We start from the raw sequence: 17,891 nt of genomic DNA on the forward strand, positions 1-17,891 counted from the left end.
TCACAACAGTGAATTAACTCTTCAGCTTGCCTGCTGGTGAGACTCAATATCCATTGCCCACAGAAACCACTTTGTGCCAAGCAAGCACTGAGATTCAAGATGAAAGGAACAAAGGATTTATTCCTGAATTTGACTATAGCTACATCTCTAAACTATCAAGCAAATTTAGATTTAGGAAGGGATATGACTCTGTAGCTTACATCGAAGTTACTCCAGATTCTTTGTACTGCTATCCTGGGACAGTTGGCCACAGTCAGATTTGAAACTGGATTATTCATATAGCATTTGGAGATGAATGTGAGAAATGTTCTTAGATACTGCTGTTATTTAAGAAAACTGAAGAGTGGGAAGAAAACAGAAAAGACACAGAATTTACTGGTTAAAGTTAGAAAATTACTTCTGTACTGCATGAAAAACACAAATTGCAGTAAGATAAGAGCTTAGAGAACTCAGAAGCATTTTATTTGATTTCATATGAAGAATCTGTCTTAAAATAAGCTCCTTAAAGTTGTCACAACAAGTATTCTAAGACAAGGAACCAGTGCAGGGACCAATGCTGTTTAACACCTTCATGAATGACATGGACAGTGGGATTGAGCACCCCCTCAGCAAGTTTTCAGATGACACCAAGCCTTGTGGTGCCATTGACACATCTGAGGGGTGGGATGCATTCCACTTGGACCTGGATGAACTCAAGAAGTGGACCCATGGGAACCTCATGAGGTTTAACAAGAACAAATGCAGGGAGCTGCACCTGGGTATCAGGTATCAACACAGGCTGAGGGATGAACAGATCAAGAGCAGCCCTGCTGAGAAGGACTTGGGGGAGCTGCTGGATGAGAGGCTGGACATGAGCCATCAATGTGCACTCACAGCCCAGAAAGCCACGTGTGTCCTGGGCTGCATCCAAAGCAGTGTGGGCGGCAGGTCAAGGGAGAGGATTCTGCCCGTCAGCTCTACTCTGGTGAGACCCACCTGCAGTGCTGCATCCAGCTCTGGGGGCCCAGCACAGGAAGGATGGGGACCTGTTGAAGTGAGTCCAGAGAAGAGCCACAAAAATTATCAGAGTTGGAGTTGTTCAGCCTGGAGAGGATAAGGCTCTGGTGAGACCTTGTTGTGACCTTTCAATACTAAAATGAGGCTTATAAGAAGAATGGGGTAGGACTTTTTAACAGGGTCTGTAGCAATAGCACAGCAGGTAATGGTTTTTAACTGAAAGAGTGTAGATTAAGACTAGATAAGAAAGAAATTGGTTTCATATGGTGGTGTAACACCGGAACAGATTGCTCAGAGAGGCTGTGGATGCCCCATCCCTGGAATTACTTGGGGTCACACTGGATGGTGCTCTGAGCAACATGATCTATTTGAAGATGTTCCTGGTTATTTCAGGGGGGATGCACTACATGACCTTTAAAGGTCTCTTCCAATCAAATAATTCTATGATTCTTTGGTTCTATGAAGTATCAAGTTGGTGATTCTCAGAACAGCTATTAATATGCAAACATAGCATAAGGGCTGCAGAACTAAGCAGCCAACGCTGATTTGTCTTAACCTTTAAATTTTTAAACTACTTTTTACCTTTGCATTTGTATTTTCATTCATAGACTATATCGTGAGTCTGGTAAGGCTATGAACACTCTTTCATACAACATTCTTGTATCTAGATTAGGATGTTATGGATGCAAAACCAAACAAACTGAGGAGCAGCTCTGGTCCTCACTGTGCTCTGGCACCTGGCTAGTCTGGATTATGTTTTGAGTTGTCTGGTTCTCTGCACTCACAACTGAAATATGTAGATAAAAGACTGGAAACAAGGCATCTAACCTTGTCCCATGGTGGCAAATGCTTGTGGGGTTCACAGCTGTCCTGATTATATAGCGGGCTCAAGGTAATTCTGCCATGTCTTGCTTGAACTGAGAATAATAATGTGAGACATTGATACAGATGTTTATTTGGGTAACACATAGAAAAGGAGCCAATGGAAATTTGTATTAATGCAGCAAAACCATTCTACAAAAACCATTGTCACATTCACCCTTTTCAAGGTGTTAGGTATGTCGTTGCATTTACAAATTATATAAAAAGAGATTCAGATGAAATGCAGAGAATGTGTCTTTAGATGTACTAGTCTCGTTATCTAAAAGTATCACAATAAATTGGATCACAACAGTATTTCCTACAGTTGAAAAGGATTATTTTTTAGCTAAGCACAAACACTGTTCCAGTTATTTAATATAAACCAGCCAAGCAATTTCTGTAATTTGATATTTAAAGTGAGGAATGCCAATAAGCTGCAGTCATTATATTCTGTGCACTTACATCTACAATTTTAGTTGTATTTAGTTATATCATTTACTAAAATGATATAAATATAGTCCTAGAATACTATTAGAGCAGGAAAAATCCTGTGTTTTTCAAGAAACACTACTCATAATTACATATAATGTTCATACAGATGATATTAACATTTATGAAACAAAGCAAACTATTTCAACAAATGTTTCATTTAAAGTATCTTTGGCTGATGTTTTTAAACTAAATAATGAAATCGAATCAAGTCAGAAACTTGTCTTATCCTGCTTTGGATTCTAGAAGGCACAATCGATTTACTGCAGCTGATTAGACAAGGGGAAAAAAACCCAAACAACCTACTAATCAATTTGTTACAGCTTCACCTGCAGGTGTTCAAAGCTGGAAGATGGATATCTGCCTATTTTTCATTTTGGTGTATATCGCTACAAGCTGTGGAATTCATACTGTTGGCTGTTGGATGTACTCCCACTCCATCAGTGTCTCAGTCCCAGTGTCCATCAGAGTCTCACTCATCACTGGCTTCACCATGCAAGGGGTCGGTACCTTACAGGAAAGCTTCCTGCTTTGTGGAATAATGGTTGCTCTTGCATGAAACTCTTGTTTGCAAATCCTACTGATGGTTTCACTGTGATTCACTTGCCAGAGGTCTCATGGAAAAGTCTGTGTGTACTCAACCATCCTTAAAAGATTGTGTAGGCCTGCCAGGGGTCACCTAAACTGCATAAATGTGGTATAACCTGCTAAATATTCATAGCATGTTTAGTTGCACAACATGTTAGTTACGCCAGCAAGCACCAGGCTAGCAGCTAATCATAGCATGTAGTAGTGGAAGAGTTTTTATTAAAATCTGAGAAAACCGTTGATCCCCTTCCTCTTTTTTTAATATATATTTTTTTAATATTTCCCACCCCAACTCACTTTCTGAGAGAATCTACCTGACCAGCTGGTCTTTCCAGCAAGGATGTGTGAGCTCTTACATAGTTAGAAGGCAGTTTGGGATGAACTCTTTGAGCATCAAAAACTGTGTGGCAGGTAACTCTTTGTACCCAGTTATTATTGCTTTGCTGTGTAATACTTAAAGACAATTTTAGTTGTGAAATACACTCTACTACAAGAAAAGTGTGAAGTATCCCCAGGGACTGAGCTCCAGAAATCTAAAGCAGTTTCTGATAAGAAACTTCTAAAGAAATCACTGTGTCTCTCCATAAAAGTTTCAAAGTAAGTAATGACAAAATTAACTTCTTTTTTTGCCTTGGGAACTCCACTGTTGTCTCTTCCTAAATTCTTCAGCTCTGCAGTTTGCAATGACATGGTGTTCCTCCGGGTACTCTCTTACTAATAGGTATCAGAAAAATATTGCCAGATAGGACAGTTCTACTACAAGAAGACATAGGATTTTAATAAGATATTTCTGACATCAGGACAAAAATAAAACTTTGGCTTAGATAGACCTTGAGTTCTATCTAGGTAGCAAAACTAAAACTATAAAATATGGAGCAATTTATATGCCACTCAGAAAAGAAACTCCAAAGTATGGAAATGGGAAAGTGAGGAAAATATTTTTACAGGTCTTAATATTGAAATTACCCTTGGCACCAGACAAAGGTTAAAATAAAAGTAGAGTAATTCAATTTCACAAATCAAATTTGTGCAACTTTTTTGTTACATCTAAGGAGAGGTTTAGAGGAAGAGTTGCATCTCTCTGTGAACTGACTCTCCATCATTTTCCTATAAAGACGTCAAATCACTTAACCAGCCATGGTGATGTGGATACAAATTTATACAAACCCTTCACCCTAGAAGGTTTCCCTTAAAGGAACAATACCTAAGAAATGTGTAATCTTATAAACTATCCCTTCTGTTTCATGTGTACCTTCTTGGGGAGTTTCAAGTTAATGAAGATGTTTATCTTCTGCTGCTGCTTACATTTTAGAAAGACTCCTGTCCTTTACCATAGTAAACTTGTTCAGATAGGTTAAATCATCAACCTGTTCTGAAAAACATACTGATAACTCAAGGCAAAGGCTCAAGTTCTAGATCACGGATTAACAAGTCCTGTTTTAAAGATTTTTTTTGTTTGCTTGCAGTTTTATCAGTTTTGTTCACAGCTACCAACAGCTGTGTCACACAACCCAAGGTTATATATAAATGTATTCACAGTGAAGGCCATGACTTATTTAGGCATAAAAAGTAGCTCAGCATGTGCATTACACTTCTGTCTCCTCCTCAGAGCAGAAAAGGTTTCCTATCCCAGGCTTGGAGGGGCCAGTATGATGCCACCAAGGAAGTAATTTCAGCCTCTCTCTTCAGGACCTGTACTCTTTAGTTGCAATAGTAGACTGAGGCATTACCACACTCATTCCCCTTCCCTGACTGCTCATCCCTGGCCTTGTGTGGCTGGGTAGTGCTGTCCCAACTAGTTTTCTGGCTGTGGCGTTAAGCAGACAGGGAACACACTTGGTTTGAAAAAGCATAACAAGGCTTTTACAGTGAAATTTTGGATATTTTAAAGTAACAGCAAGAATATTTTTTTAAGCCAGGTCATCTCCTTTATCTCTTTTGCAGAATGGTTGCATAAACACTTCTGGAAGCAGAAGTGATGAAAAATGCTGAAGACTGAGGGGGGAAATACCCCTAAGGTGGAAGGGTAGCAGAGGAAACAATACTGACTTAAGAAATTGTAGAAATTGTATCCAAAGATTTAAAATCATGAATCTAGAGTCTGAAAGAAAATATCAACAGAAAGTTCAGTGTGCTTTTACCTAGGTACCTCAACACACAGCTGTCATGCTTTCTTGAAATTGGAAAATGAATTTGCCTTAACAGTGTTGAAATCTTTCAAGGTGGCTTCTGTACTGTGTGAGTCTTAAACATTCACAACATTTTCCCGTCTGGATAAGCAAGGAGTAAGATACAAATCCCATGATTTCCAAGAAGAGACATTTAGCTGAGAAATTATTATTCCTCAAACTTAAGAATGATAACTAGCTCTGCAGTCACCAAATTAGGTGAAATTTGAAAAAAAAATTCACAGCAGATACAACTTTTTAAAAATTTATTTATTCATGAGCATATTATGGATTAGCAATGCTTGTTCTATAGAGCTAGAGGTGTCAGTCTGCAATGTACAGGATAAAACCAGGGCTTTGTCGCATTAGGAATGTGGGACCTTTGTTTGTAAAGACTTTGCATAAACTCTGTAATTACTTTTTAAAATAATCTAAATGCTCAGGAACTTATCTATAGGTCTTCTGTCCCCTCCCTTATCACAAATTGACACAGGGCATTAATAAAATGCCATATTTAGATTACAGTGGGTCTATTCTAGTACCTGAGCAGTGTATCTGTGCCCACTCATTAGGCTGAAATCTATGAATGTATTTAATGATAACAGCAGTAGATTTATCAGGAATTTAAATAGTTTTAGGAAATCAGAAAATTGTATGCGTGTCCTTAACTTTGGATTATGAGTGGACCCTCCATTACCTGCTTGCTTTTTGTATTCAGGCATTAGCAAGGATCAGTAGCACCTTTTAAGAATAAACCCATGATTTCAATTCCTTCACAACACTGGCAACCTTTCCTAATGTCTGCTGAGTTTAAATTCATTGTTTAAAAATAAAAAAACACAACCTTGCTGATTTCTTTTACTTCTTTGATAAGTTCTGTGACAGATTTCAGTTTGTACAGATGAAAACCAAATTGTGTATGTGCACATTGTGCCTGCCTATTTGTATATGTATATACATATACGTGTGTATATATATATTTATGATTATATGCTTACTTCTTGCTTACTTCTGATAATTCCAACACTGTCTATTTAGCCACCATGCCCTCAAGAGACAAATATTCAAATAAATGTGTGCAGGGATAGAAAAGCATTGGTAGGTACTAGAATTTTAGAATGTGTATCTGCACCATGGTTTATGATTGGGAAAATCCTAGTAGGCTATTCTAAGGAAACCTCCAGGCCCCTTAAACACAAAATGTGTAGTTTTAAACAGCACAGCATAGATTTGAAAAGGGTCTGAAGGCAGCACTAGTCAGATCGTGGTGTTGTCATAGCAACAGACATTGAAATTCAAAATATGAAGTACAAAATGGGGGTGGAAGAAAAAGAAGGGTAGAGCAGAAAAATAGTAAATAATAACAAAAATCTCTAAAACAAATATGAAAATTAGACTTCTATAATCAGTGATAGAATAACTATAATATCCTTATCATGCTTACTATTATTTGCATTTTTTTTTACCTTTCCCATACAACAACTTGAAAATGCTTTATAAATATTAACTATCTACACCTTCTAACAACCCTCAAAGCAAGTATTGATGTTGCCATTTATAGATAGAAATACTGAGGCAGAAAGAGCTTTGTACAAATAGAAAACCTATGGAAGAGGTAAAAAGAGAGCTCAGCTGTTTGCTTAGCTCTGTATTCACATGGTCTTTGCTTCATTGCTTTAACATGCCTGAGTTTTATGATGTTATTATCTGAATATATAATAGAAGAACCAGAGTAATTTTCACAGCAGTGGTAGCAACATTAATCTGTTTCTGATACTAAAGCTCTGGTGCTTTAAGACACAGTTTGTATAGTTATTTAAAGTTTTGTTCTGTACTTCTTTACAATAATAGTGACAGAAAATAAGAAAAGAATGAGTAAAATGGTAAACTGCAATTTATTTGATGTACAATGGTTTAGAAAAGATACTCATTCATGCCTAACTCATCAAGGAACTGCAGCAAATCTAACTCAACAGGAAGGAAGTAATATGCCCTTGTTGGGGATCAAGGAAACATACTACTGGTTAAAAGTCCGAGATAACAGGATTTTTTAAAAATGTATTATTTTTACCCTTCACAGACATCTCTTAGCAATCTTTTCTTCTGAGTATATATCTATATTAACTTTTCTGTATTACCGACTTGTGTATAATAGAATTCTTCAGTATATCTCCAGGAGATTTTTTTAGTCATAGAATCATAGAATCAGCTGGGTTGGAAAGGACCTCTGAGATCATCAAGTCCAACACTTGATCCACTACCGCTGTAGTTACTAGACCATGGCACTAAGTGCCACATCCAGTCTCATCTTAAAAACCTCCAAGGACAGAGAATCCAACACTTCCCTGGGCAGCCCATTTCAGCACTCGATTACCCTCTCTGTAAAAAATTTCTTCCCAATATCCAACCTAAACCTCCTCCGGCAGAGCTTAAGACTGTGCCCTCTTGTCTTACTGATAACTGCCTGGGAGAAGAGACCAACCCCCACCTGGCTACAACTTCCTTTCACGGAGTTGTAGAGAGTGAGGAGGTCTCCCCTGAGACTCCTCCAGGCTAAACAACCTCAGCTCCCTCAGCCTCTCCTCACAGGACTTGTGCTCCAGTTCCTTCACCAGCCTCATTGCTCTTCTCTGAACCTGCTCCAGCACCTCAATATCCTTCCTGAACTGAGGGGCCCAGAACTGGACACAGTACTCCTGGTGTGGCCTCACCACCACTGAGGACAGGGCAAGAATCACTTCCCTGGTCCTGCTGGCCACACTGTTCCTGATCCAGACCAGGATGCCATTGGCCTTCTTGGTCACCTGGGCACACTGCTGGCTCATGTTCAGCTTCCTGTCAATCCAAACTCCCAAGTCTCTTTCTGCCTGGCTGCTCTCCAGCCACTCTGTGCCCAGCCTGTAGCACTCATGGGGTTGTTGTGGCCAAAGTGCAGGACCCAGCACTTGGCCTTGTTGAATCTCATCTCATTGGAATCAGCCCAACTCTCCACCTTGTCCAGGTCCCTCTGCAGAGCCCTCCTGCCTTCCAGCAGATTAACATTCCCCCCCAGCTTGGTGTCACCTGCAAATTTGCTGATGGTGGACTCAATCCCCTCATCTAAATCATCAATAAAGACATCAAACAGGACTGGGCCCAACACTGATCCCTGGGGGACACCACTAGTGACCGGCACCAACTGGATGCAGCACCGTTCACCACCACTCTCTGGGCCCAGCCACCAGCCAGTTCCTAACCCAGCACAGAGTGCCCCTGTCCAAGCCATGGGCTGCCAGCTTTTTCAGGAGAATGCTGTGGGAGATGGTGTCAAAGGCTTTGCTAAAGTCCATGTTGAGTTTTGCAACAACTCCCATTTTACTTCAGCATTTTGAGGGAATGATAATGAGGAACTTTCCATCTCTCTATTTCCTACATTTAAATTTCCTTTCCGGGCATGTAATTTAACTTAAAATTGTTATAATTCTTGAAGTAATATAATGTTACAGTGTCTGTCCCCTAAGAATAATTTTAAGGTTTTTCAACATGAGTACCAGCAATATAGAGCAGAAAACTTGCATGGCACATACAGAAATCCTAGGCAATGAGCCATAAACAAAGAAATTAGACAAAGGTAGAAAAGAAGCATCAAAAATTAAGAAAATGTGCTGACTCAATTATAGACTTGCAATGTGCCAGAAGAGTTGCAGCAGAGGAACAAAAGGAAAAGGATTCTTGAAATATAGAGCTTAATTGAATAGGACAAGATTTTTACCATGTAAGAAGGAAATCCCTGATATTTCTAGGTTCATAATGGTGGGTGAATAGATTATGATAGAAAGACTGGAAATTCTCTGGTGGCTGGAAAGCCAGAAGAAATTGAAGCATGAGCTTACAGAAGATAGGTCATGTGAGAAGTGAAGAAAGACCCAGGATACTTAACTGATTTCTTCATGTATTTTTACTGGACAGTTGCTATTTTTTCAGCTAGTTGGGCCATAAAGTGCTCTGCCTGGTAGCTTTTGAGGTGTTACACTGCAGAACTTGGCACTTGTTCAGGTGGTTGCTGAGTTTCTTGGGAGGCAGTTTTGCAGTACGGTCTGAAACAATGCTTCAATGCCACTGCTGTCCAAACCAGCAGGTTTAAAGTACTGGTGTCAATCACCTTTGGCTTAGCATGAAGATATAGTATTTAGGATTTGATGTGTATGAGCTGTTCTGGGTAGAATGGCAGTTTTCAACAAGATTTACCAGGGAAACCCACGAGGCTCAGAAAAGACACTCTTGCTTTCTAACTTCCTCCTCAGAGAGAAGCCAAGGTGTGGCTGGATCCAATCCCAGCCCCAGACTTGGTCAACAGTTTATGTCTGAAAGTATAGATGTAATTGAACCTTTACACAGCTTTGTTCTGCAGAGTTAAGGATAGCAAACCAATATAGAAAAATTACATATTTAAACTGATTATAATAATGCTTAGACTAAGAAACCTTAATCAGAATTCATTATTACACAGTGTAGATAGTTATAATTACTAGTATAGTGTACAATTTATTGAAGCAATATTGAAGGAACAATATCAAAGCTAGTAAAACAATTATTAAGTAGAGATGGATGTTACTCACCCATACCAACAACCATGGGCTTAGCCTTGAGGAGTAACCCTGAGGGGTGTCCCCATTCAAGAGTGGAATCTTCACACATGCTACAAGAAAGAATGTGTTAGAATTCCCTCTCTGTAAAAAGAGAGGTTGGGCTTTTATAGCATAAAGTGCTTGACTGTCAGTCAGGTGTCTCCAGGCTGGCTGTGTCAGCTCAGCAGCTTTAGATAAGTTATCAGAAGTATCACTTGTTGGTTCCTTTATCAGGAACTTCATCTGCCACATATCCACCTGTGCCAGTTTCTGTCAGGAAACCTTGATCTCCACATTCTCAGCATGTTTAACTTCAGGGTTGATGATCTCAGGTTGATCTCATTCAACACCAAAAGCAGCATGAGGCCCCTTCTCCATCCACAGATGGCTTTTGTACACAGGGTCAAGTTCAAGCTGTTTTCCCCCTGCTTAGGAAGAGCATCCTGCTACAGGAGCAAAGTGAAAAGGCTGGAAGAAAGTACATCCAGGGATTGACACAATGTGCTGAAGCAAGAGCACATCCATTTCCCTGATCCTTTTCATCTCCCCTGGATACTTGTAGGATGTAGCCTCTCTGCTTCTGGTGTTAGGCAGTGGGCCTTGGGTCAGGCCTGGTAGGAAAGGGCAGAGGAAGTCATGTATTGGGCTGAGTGAAGGAATGCGTGCAGAACCAAAAGACTGGGACAGGGAGGAGAGAAAAGGATGAAGATCTGTGTCCTTTTAGAAACAAAGTTGCTAATTTGGATTTTAATTGCAATACTTTGATATACTTTTAAAGCTTTGTGTATCCAATTAATAATTGAATGATTTTACATAAAGTTAACAATTCGATTTTCAGAATATTTTACATATGTCTATACTACACTGCAGTGACTACAGTATAGGCCTATCTCCTTTTCATCTTCAACAAATATATGAAAGATTTGGGAAAAAAAAAACCTGTTACAAAAAAAAAATCACATAGAATCCTTTCTCAAAAATCAAGTAGGTTCTTCAAAAAAATTTAAAAAATTCTAATCAGAAGACTAGTGAGGAGAGGTTTTTCTACCCTCATACCATTGTCTACCAGTTTTCACCAAGTTGAGGGGTGTAAAGGTCAGCTAAGTTACCAAACTGTAGAGAAAAATCATTCAACATTTTCATAGGTATATGAGACTGACAAGATATTTGACAAATAAAATAGTTTATGTTTGAATATAGCTGAACCAAAACCGAATCAGGCTGTTTGCACCTGCATTTGTCATAAAACCCTGTAATTGATGACTTCTTATACTGAATTCAGTATTTGCATCTAAGATTTTTATCCCAACTCTAACAAGGTTGGAAATATCCAAATGTAAATTACATCTTAAACCACCACTTTCAAATAAAGCTACATAGGTTTTTCTTCCTTCATCATGCAAACTTCTTTCTAACTGTATATAGGTCTCAATTTGCCTCAAGGTGCATACAGATGAGGTACAAAGGAATGTAATTTTTTCTCATTTGATAAACAGATAAATAAAGGAAATTATTTCTATAAGCTGTTTTGGAAGACAAAGGCATGAATATCTTAAACAGAGATGGAAAACTGCACACAGCAAAGTTTCACTAGAGCTCTTTAAACACTCTGGTCTAAAAAGAAGCTATGGATAGGAATATGATTGCTCTGTGCACATCTTGTTTTTTAGACTCCTTCCTAAATATCATTGATTGGCAAATTCTCAAGAAAGATATTTATCTGTAACTCTGATCTAACCTGTTAAGGGGTCTTCTGTATGTATGAAATGGATTGTGTTCCCAGACTTTGTTATTACTACTTCATTACATTGCTTTTCTAAATTGGTTTGAACACAATCTATTGCAAAAGACAATATAAAAAAAAAAATTATCATTCATGGGTTTTCCCTAAACCTGTCAAGGTAGTGTCACAATAATAGCTTTTCTTTCATTTTCTTGATGTGCTGGTTTAAAAGTTAACCAGCAAGGCAAAATGAACTCAATTCAAAAGAGAGATTTATAAGTCAGAATAACAATTTATTAAAATAATGCAATAAGTACAATTATACAGACAGACAATTGGTTTTAACCCACAAAACCCAAATGTACAAACCCAGCACCCTGGGGTATGAACAAAAGTGGTGTACCTTGGCCCACCCCCCGAGTCCAAAGCAAAGGGAGAGGGGATAAAACCTGCTGGTGGGAGAGCTGCTGGAGTCTGGTCAGAAGTGGTGATTGCAGTCCAGTTGAGGGTGGTGGTCTCAGCCTGGTTGGGAGCAGCGGTGGTCTGCTGTCTTCCTCTGGGTCCCACGAGAGAGCCCCCAAGGCTCTGAAACTCCCAGTTATATACTCTCCAGTTCAGGCGGGAGTGCTCAGTCCCTCCCTCAGAGTAGGGAATTCCATAAAAGGGCATGCGGATGCTCAGTCCCTCTTATGAGAGCGGGGAATTCCATATAAGGATATCAGAGCGGGGAATTCCATAAAAGGGTACAGGAACATCTTCCCACCTTGCAGGCCTCTACTGACAGCAGTTTTTGGGAAATGGCATGGAGGCTATAGAATACACAGTTTTGGGTTACACCCATCCAGGGATGAATTGGTCCCAGCCGTTCTAACCAGGACACTTGAGTTCTTTTTTCATTTTTTTTCTTCTTCTTTTTATTTTTTTCATTTTCCCCCATTTTTTCCTTTTACCCTCCACTTTTTTCCTTCCCCCTTACTTTTTTTTCCTTTCCCCTTCTTTTACCCGTTTTTTCTTCCCCCTTCCTTTTTATTTCCCGCTTTCCCCTTCTTTTTTGCTTCTTTCCTGCTTCTTCCCCTCCTTTTTGTTTTTTCTCCCAGCTTTTCTCTTTTTTCTCTTATTTTTTTTCTCCCTTTTCTCTTCCCCCCTTCTTTTTTCTCTCCTTCCCTTCACCCCTTCTGTTTTTCCCCCTTTTCCCCTTCTTTTTTCTGCTTTTTTTCCTTCCCTCCCTTTATTTCCCCTTCTTTCTTTTCTTTCACCCCCTTTTCTCTTTTTTCTTCTTCTTTTTTCCACTTCTTTCTTTCACCCATTCTTTTTTCTCTCCTCTCCACCTCTTCTTTTTGTCCCTTTCTCTTTATTTTTTTTTTGTGTGTGCTTCTCGCTGCCTCTCCCTGACGGGGGGGACTCCTTGTCCATCTGCCCGTCACGCCCCTTTCCCAGGAGTTCCTTTCTCAGCATTTGCCACTTCTCAGCCTCACGTCGGCACCTACATCTCCCGGATCAACCACCCGACGCTCACCGGTGTCCTGCGGTGGTCCCGGCGACGCGGGATCGGCGTTGCCTGGATACTTGGGGCGCGCGCGCAGCGGGGGCGGTGCCGGTGGCGCTCGTGCCCTCCCCCCACTCCGCGAGCGCGTCACGGCGCGAGGGAGGCGGACCGGGCCGCGATTGGCCGGGCAGGAACCGGGCCGCACGCCGCCAGTTGGCCCGCGCGGGTCACGCAGCGCGGGCGGGGCCCATGACGCGCGCGCGCGGCGGCGGCAGCGGCAGCGGCAGGGGGGGCTTTGCTTGTCAGGTACGGACTGTCCGCACGGGGGGGCACCCGCCGGGTCGGGACCGCCCCCGCCGGGCACCGCGACACCTGGAACAACCCGGGACACCCGGGATACTCTGGGACACCCGGGACACTCGGCCGACTCAGCGGGGCGGGCGGGCCCTGCTCCGCCTCTACCTGCGGGCGGGGCGGGGCGGGGCGGGGCGGGCACCGGCGCCGCTCTTGTTGTGCCCCGGCGGGGCGGCGGCGTCCGTATCCGGTGGCGGCCCCGTCGGCGTCAGGGGCGCCGCTCGGCCGGCGGCGGCTCCGCCCCGGCGCGTCCGGCACAGCCGATCCCGCCCCCCCGGCCCGGCTCATGGGGGATGCAGGGTGAGATCGATCCCGGTCCCAGCCTGGTGCCGCGCTGGTCCCTGGTGCTTGGTGCGCGGTCCTGTTCTTTTCTGCCAGGTCCGGTTTCTTTGGTACCCGCCTTGTGTGTTCCCGTCGCGTGCTCCGGCTTGTGCCGGGACTAGCAGTGGCCCGACACTGTGATGTTGCGCCCTCGCCGCCCCCCCCCCCAGTAAATGTAACAGCCCCGCAGGTTTGGTTTGGGCTGGTTTTTTTGTTCTTCTTCCTTCCTCCCCCTCCCGTGGCAGCGCTGGCTTTCTTAACTCCTATATTGGATTTGGAGCCCGCACGGTGGGAGAAGTGGCCTTCCCAGTCCTGCTGCCTCCTCTTTTCCTGCGCGTTTTAGTGCTTTGTGGGTTTGTGCTTTTGGTGTCTGCAGGGATACTAAATACATCTTCAGTGTTTGAGAATCCCCTATCGTGTTGTAATATGTTTCTGTTTGGTTTGACTTCAGGTAAGCATACGCCTCTGGAAGTGACACAGACATCTGGGGTTTTGTTAGATTTTAAACGAGCCAGCTCGTTTTCTGTTTGCAAGAGGGCATTTCATTGCCTTTTAAGTAGGTGACATAACTTTTCCCTGCTTTGAAAACAGACCCGCTCCAAGTGGCTTTGATGCTCTGCTGTGTTCTAATGGTGCTTCCTTTGAGAAGTTGTGATATGTAAAAAAATCTGGGTGACGTGAAACTTTTTGACCAAAAAAATTTACTGGGTATTATTTTAAGTTAATTTTACCTGCTAATTAAATAAAGAAATTGGTGGTACAGTTTACTACATGTGAGTGCTAGTCTTTGGAAGACTCAAAGAGATGGGACATTCACACTCACAGTCAAAGCAAATTGTAAACGATTGACGGTTATACAGTATAAATTATTGTTGGTGACACCAATGTATGTTTTATCCTTTTATAAATTCCTTTTTAGTGTGTTGACAGAAAATGTTTGTACTCTTACAACTTTAAAATATTCACGTGTGGAATGCTAACCCCAGAAGAGTTCGGAGATATTTCTTTGAAGGAGAATATCAGGTCCTGTATGTGCAAGGTTATTTAACTAAGCAAAAACTCAATTATCCATCACCTTTCCTGATTTTCTACAGTAACTTTATGTCACAGCTGAATGTTTCAGAGAGAGGTCCTTCATCAATTGGTGTTTTTATTGCCAATGTATAAAGTGATCATGTATAAATAAGTCGGTACTTGAAAGTAAAGACAGGCCATAGAATGGGCTGGGGAACTTTAGAGTGCTGCAAAGGAAGGTAGGATGGGTTTATGTTAAGAGAGAAGTAGAGGTGACTTTTCCTTCACTGGATTAAGGAAAATAATGGGAAGCAAGATTTGGCTGTGAGGGGTGAGTCACACTACAGTTGGATAAGATGTATTTCCATACTTAAAAATGTTCATAGTTCAGTGTCATTCTTCCTGCAGTGGAGAGCAGAGGGGCTTTGTTGAACTTGCAGTAGGTTTGTGCCAGATATGATTGTGGGGCAGACATCTGGTGGTCTGTTCTTTGTCCGTGAGGAGACCCCCTCTGCCTGCCCGGTTTGCCTGTCCTCTATGGGATGTTCCCTCAGCTGGGAAGCAGCAGGGTGAAGGAAGGTATGTTGCCGTGTCAGGCTGAAGGCAGAGAAAGCTGGCGGCAAGCCTGGAGTTGCTCCATACAAGGAGATGGGCTAGGAGCATGAGATCATCACTTCACAGGGAGGAGTTTTTTTGCACTGTGTGGGAAGTGGGTCTAGGAAAAGGAAAAGAGATTCTTTTGCTGGGGGGGTGAAGGGGGGGAAGGAGAAGAGAAGCAGCAAGAGAAGAGAGGAAAGCCTAAATTCATTCCAGCAGGAAGTATACTGCATGTATGCTCTTATCCTAAGATAAAACTTATCCTAAGAGCTATATTAAATCCACTTAGTTCTGTCCTAATCATAGTGTTGATGTGTTTACCTTATAAAAATGGATTGCAAAAACTTGGTGGAGAGGTTTATTATACAGTAGAGATAGTCGTGGTATTGTGGAGTATTCACCATTTTATTAGGGATTTAAAGGGCTTAAAATACTCTGCATGAAAACAGGCAGAAAGTTTCTGCTGTGTAACATTTGCGTTAGGTAACTGTAGCATTTCTTTGCAAAGGTTTATTTTGGAAACTTGTTCTTAGTAGTGAACCAATGGAATTCATAGCTTTGTTTTCAGGGTTTGAGAAAAGATAGTTACCTCTCTTTTTAAGAGCTGTGTGTGTGGTTGCATACAGTGCATAGGAAGTTTTGGTAAGAATTCTTAAGAACCAGCAAGGGTGCTTCTGAAATGGCTATTTTGTGTGTGTGTTGTTTGAGGGTTTTTTTTCCTCATAGGACAGTTTCATTGGATGGAGGGTTTTGATTGCTGTCATCTTGTAGCATGAAATCATATTTGAAAGCATGACTGTAATTTTTTTTATTTCCTCCTGCAAGTTTAAATGCAGTATTAAGTTTGGTTTAGAGTGTAGTCAGTAGTATGTGTTTCCCTGATGATGATAAAAATAAATTTTCAATAAATTAGGACTTAGTGCTGTTTTTAATCTGAGTGACTTGTGCTTCATGACATCATTCTACTTCGGATCTTGGATAGCTGTTTGCTCTATCCTAACCAGCCTCCTTTGCATTGCTACCTTCTACACTGGAGAGAAAACCAGATGGTTTAACCACATACAATTCTAAACTTTCTTTTTCATATCTTGGTTTCTTACTAATGTGCTCACAATAGAGATGTGTCATAGCAGTTTGTAGAGAAAACTCTATACTCGTAACTTTGCTGCATTTCACTGACTGATTTCTTGCCAACTGTGTGGGTTTGTCAGAATTACTCAAATTTAAAATGTATTAGTTGGCCTTTTAGGACCTTGTTTATGTTGTGGACTTGCACCTTGAGCAAAAATGGTATTTTATTAGGCTTTTTGATCTGGTTGCTCTTATTTTCTGCTGAGAGGAGAGTTAGTGCTCAGACCAAATCTTTCCCTGAAGTTGTTGATTGGGTGAATATGGAGTCACAGCAGTAATTGCATCCTGTGAGACATTTCTGTGATGCAGGTCTCTATTAAGACAATCATATGAAACTTTTTCTTCATGGAAAAAAAACCCATTGTGAGTGTACTATTAATCTGTCCTTTAGGTATGCTGTACAATATTGCTTGCATAATACTGTACTCCATCTGCAGCCCTGTCTTATTAAGGGCTAGTAAGAAAATGCTTAATGAATAACTACTTAATAGTTTGTCATGTCTTGGGCATTTTTCTATATGGTATTGAAGTCTTGGTCTGAAGACAGCTTGCATTTGTCACCACTTGATCTTAAGGGTCTCACAACCTCTTCTTTTCATACTATGGTTTTGGAAGTGATTTATTTTAACATGAGAAGCTGAGACATTAGGAAATTGAACTTAAGCATAAAACTTCCCATCAATAAAAATTCCCATCATTAAGACCTAGTGAAAAGTTTGTGAATTGTTGCATATTATGTAAGCACTCTTTGCCAGAAGCAGAAGTAAAATCCAGAATAGTGGTAAAATGCATTAATCACGACTTCTTTGTTCCCTGAAATTTCCTGTTTAGTAACTGGAAAACATACAATTACAGCAAGGTGTGTGGTAGGGTCGTGAAGGTGAACCCCTCTGACAGACTGCTGACTTATACTCTGGGCACTCCATCCTCTTTAATAAAAGAGTTGGGCATTTACGGAGAAAAGCTCTGTGAAATAATTACACAATCACATAATGCATATTCCAAAGAGGGTGGCATTTAGGTTTTGATCCCCAGTTTGTGAATCTCTTAATTTCAGTACTTGGTTTGTCAGCTTTGCTGCTGTTTGCCGGCTCTGTTTATACCTAACTTTTTGCTTTAGAAAATTTGGAAAAATCTTATTTTATACATTAACAGCATATTGTAACTTACATGGTTGTATTGGGTCTGGCTGAGCTGGAGTTCATTTCCCCACAGCAGCCCTCATAGTGCTGTGCTTTGCGTTGGCAGCTAGAAGGGTGTTGATAACACACCGGTGTTTTGGCTACTGCTGAGCACAGCACCAACATTGTAACATTCTTTCCTTAGTTGAGGGCAAGATCCTGGGAGGGGACCCAAGCAGGCCAGCTGACCCAAACTGACCAAAGGGATGTCCCATACCATATGATGCAGCTCAGATATAAAAGCTGAGACAAGGATCAGGAAGGCAGGCATTCATTGTCTAATGGCTGCCTGCTGAGGAACCCTTACGCGTGCTGAAGCCCTGCTTCTCGGGAGTGGCTGCTGCTGATGGGAAGTAGAGAATAAACCCTGCTATC

General features: G+C 41.3%; 2 protein-coding genes across 6 annotated transcripts in view; both read left to right on the top strand.

Moving 5' to 3' along the window:
• The first annotated feature begins 580 nt into the window (after window positions 1-580).
• On the top strand, window positions 581-13,715 carry LOC113961120 (collagen alpha-1(I) chain-like). Its single transcript, XM_027671184.1, has 2 exons — window positions 581-765; window positions 12,902-13,715. The coding sequence occupies exons 1-2, from the start codon at window positions 581-583 to the stop codon at window positions 13,713-13,715; spliced, it is 999 nt and encodes a 332-aa protein (XP_027526985.1).
• The window catches only part of FER (FER tyrosine kinase), a 159,917-nt gene continuing 155,206 nt past the window's right edge, over window positions 13,181-17,891 (top strand). For all 5 annotated transcript variants that reach the window (XM_027671091.1, XM_027671093.1, XM_027671095.1 and 2 more), the window contains exon 1: window positions 13,181-13,224. The gene's annotated coding sequence lies outside the window, so the exon portion shown is untranslated. The remainder of the gene's footprint in view (window positions 13,225-17,891) is intronic.

The sequence above is a fragment of the Neopelma chrysocephalum genome, unplaced genomic scaffold, assembly GCF_003984885.1.
Source record: "Neopelma chrysocephalum unplaced genomic scaffold, ASM398488v2 Primary Assembly neopelma1_97034, whole genome shotgun sequence".
NCBI classification, from domain to species: Eukaryota; Metazoa; Chordata; class Aves; order Passeriformes; family Pipridae; genus Neopelma; species Neopelma chrysocephalum.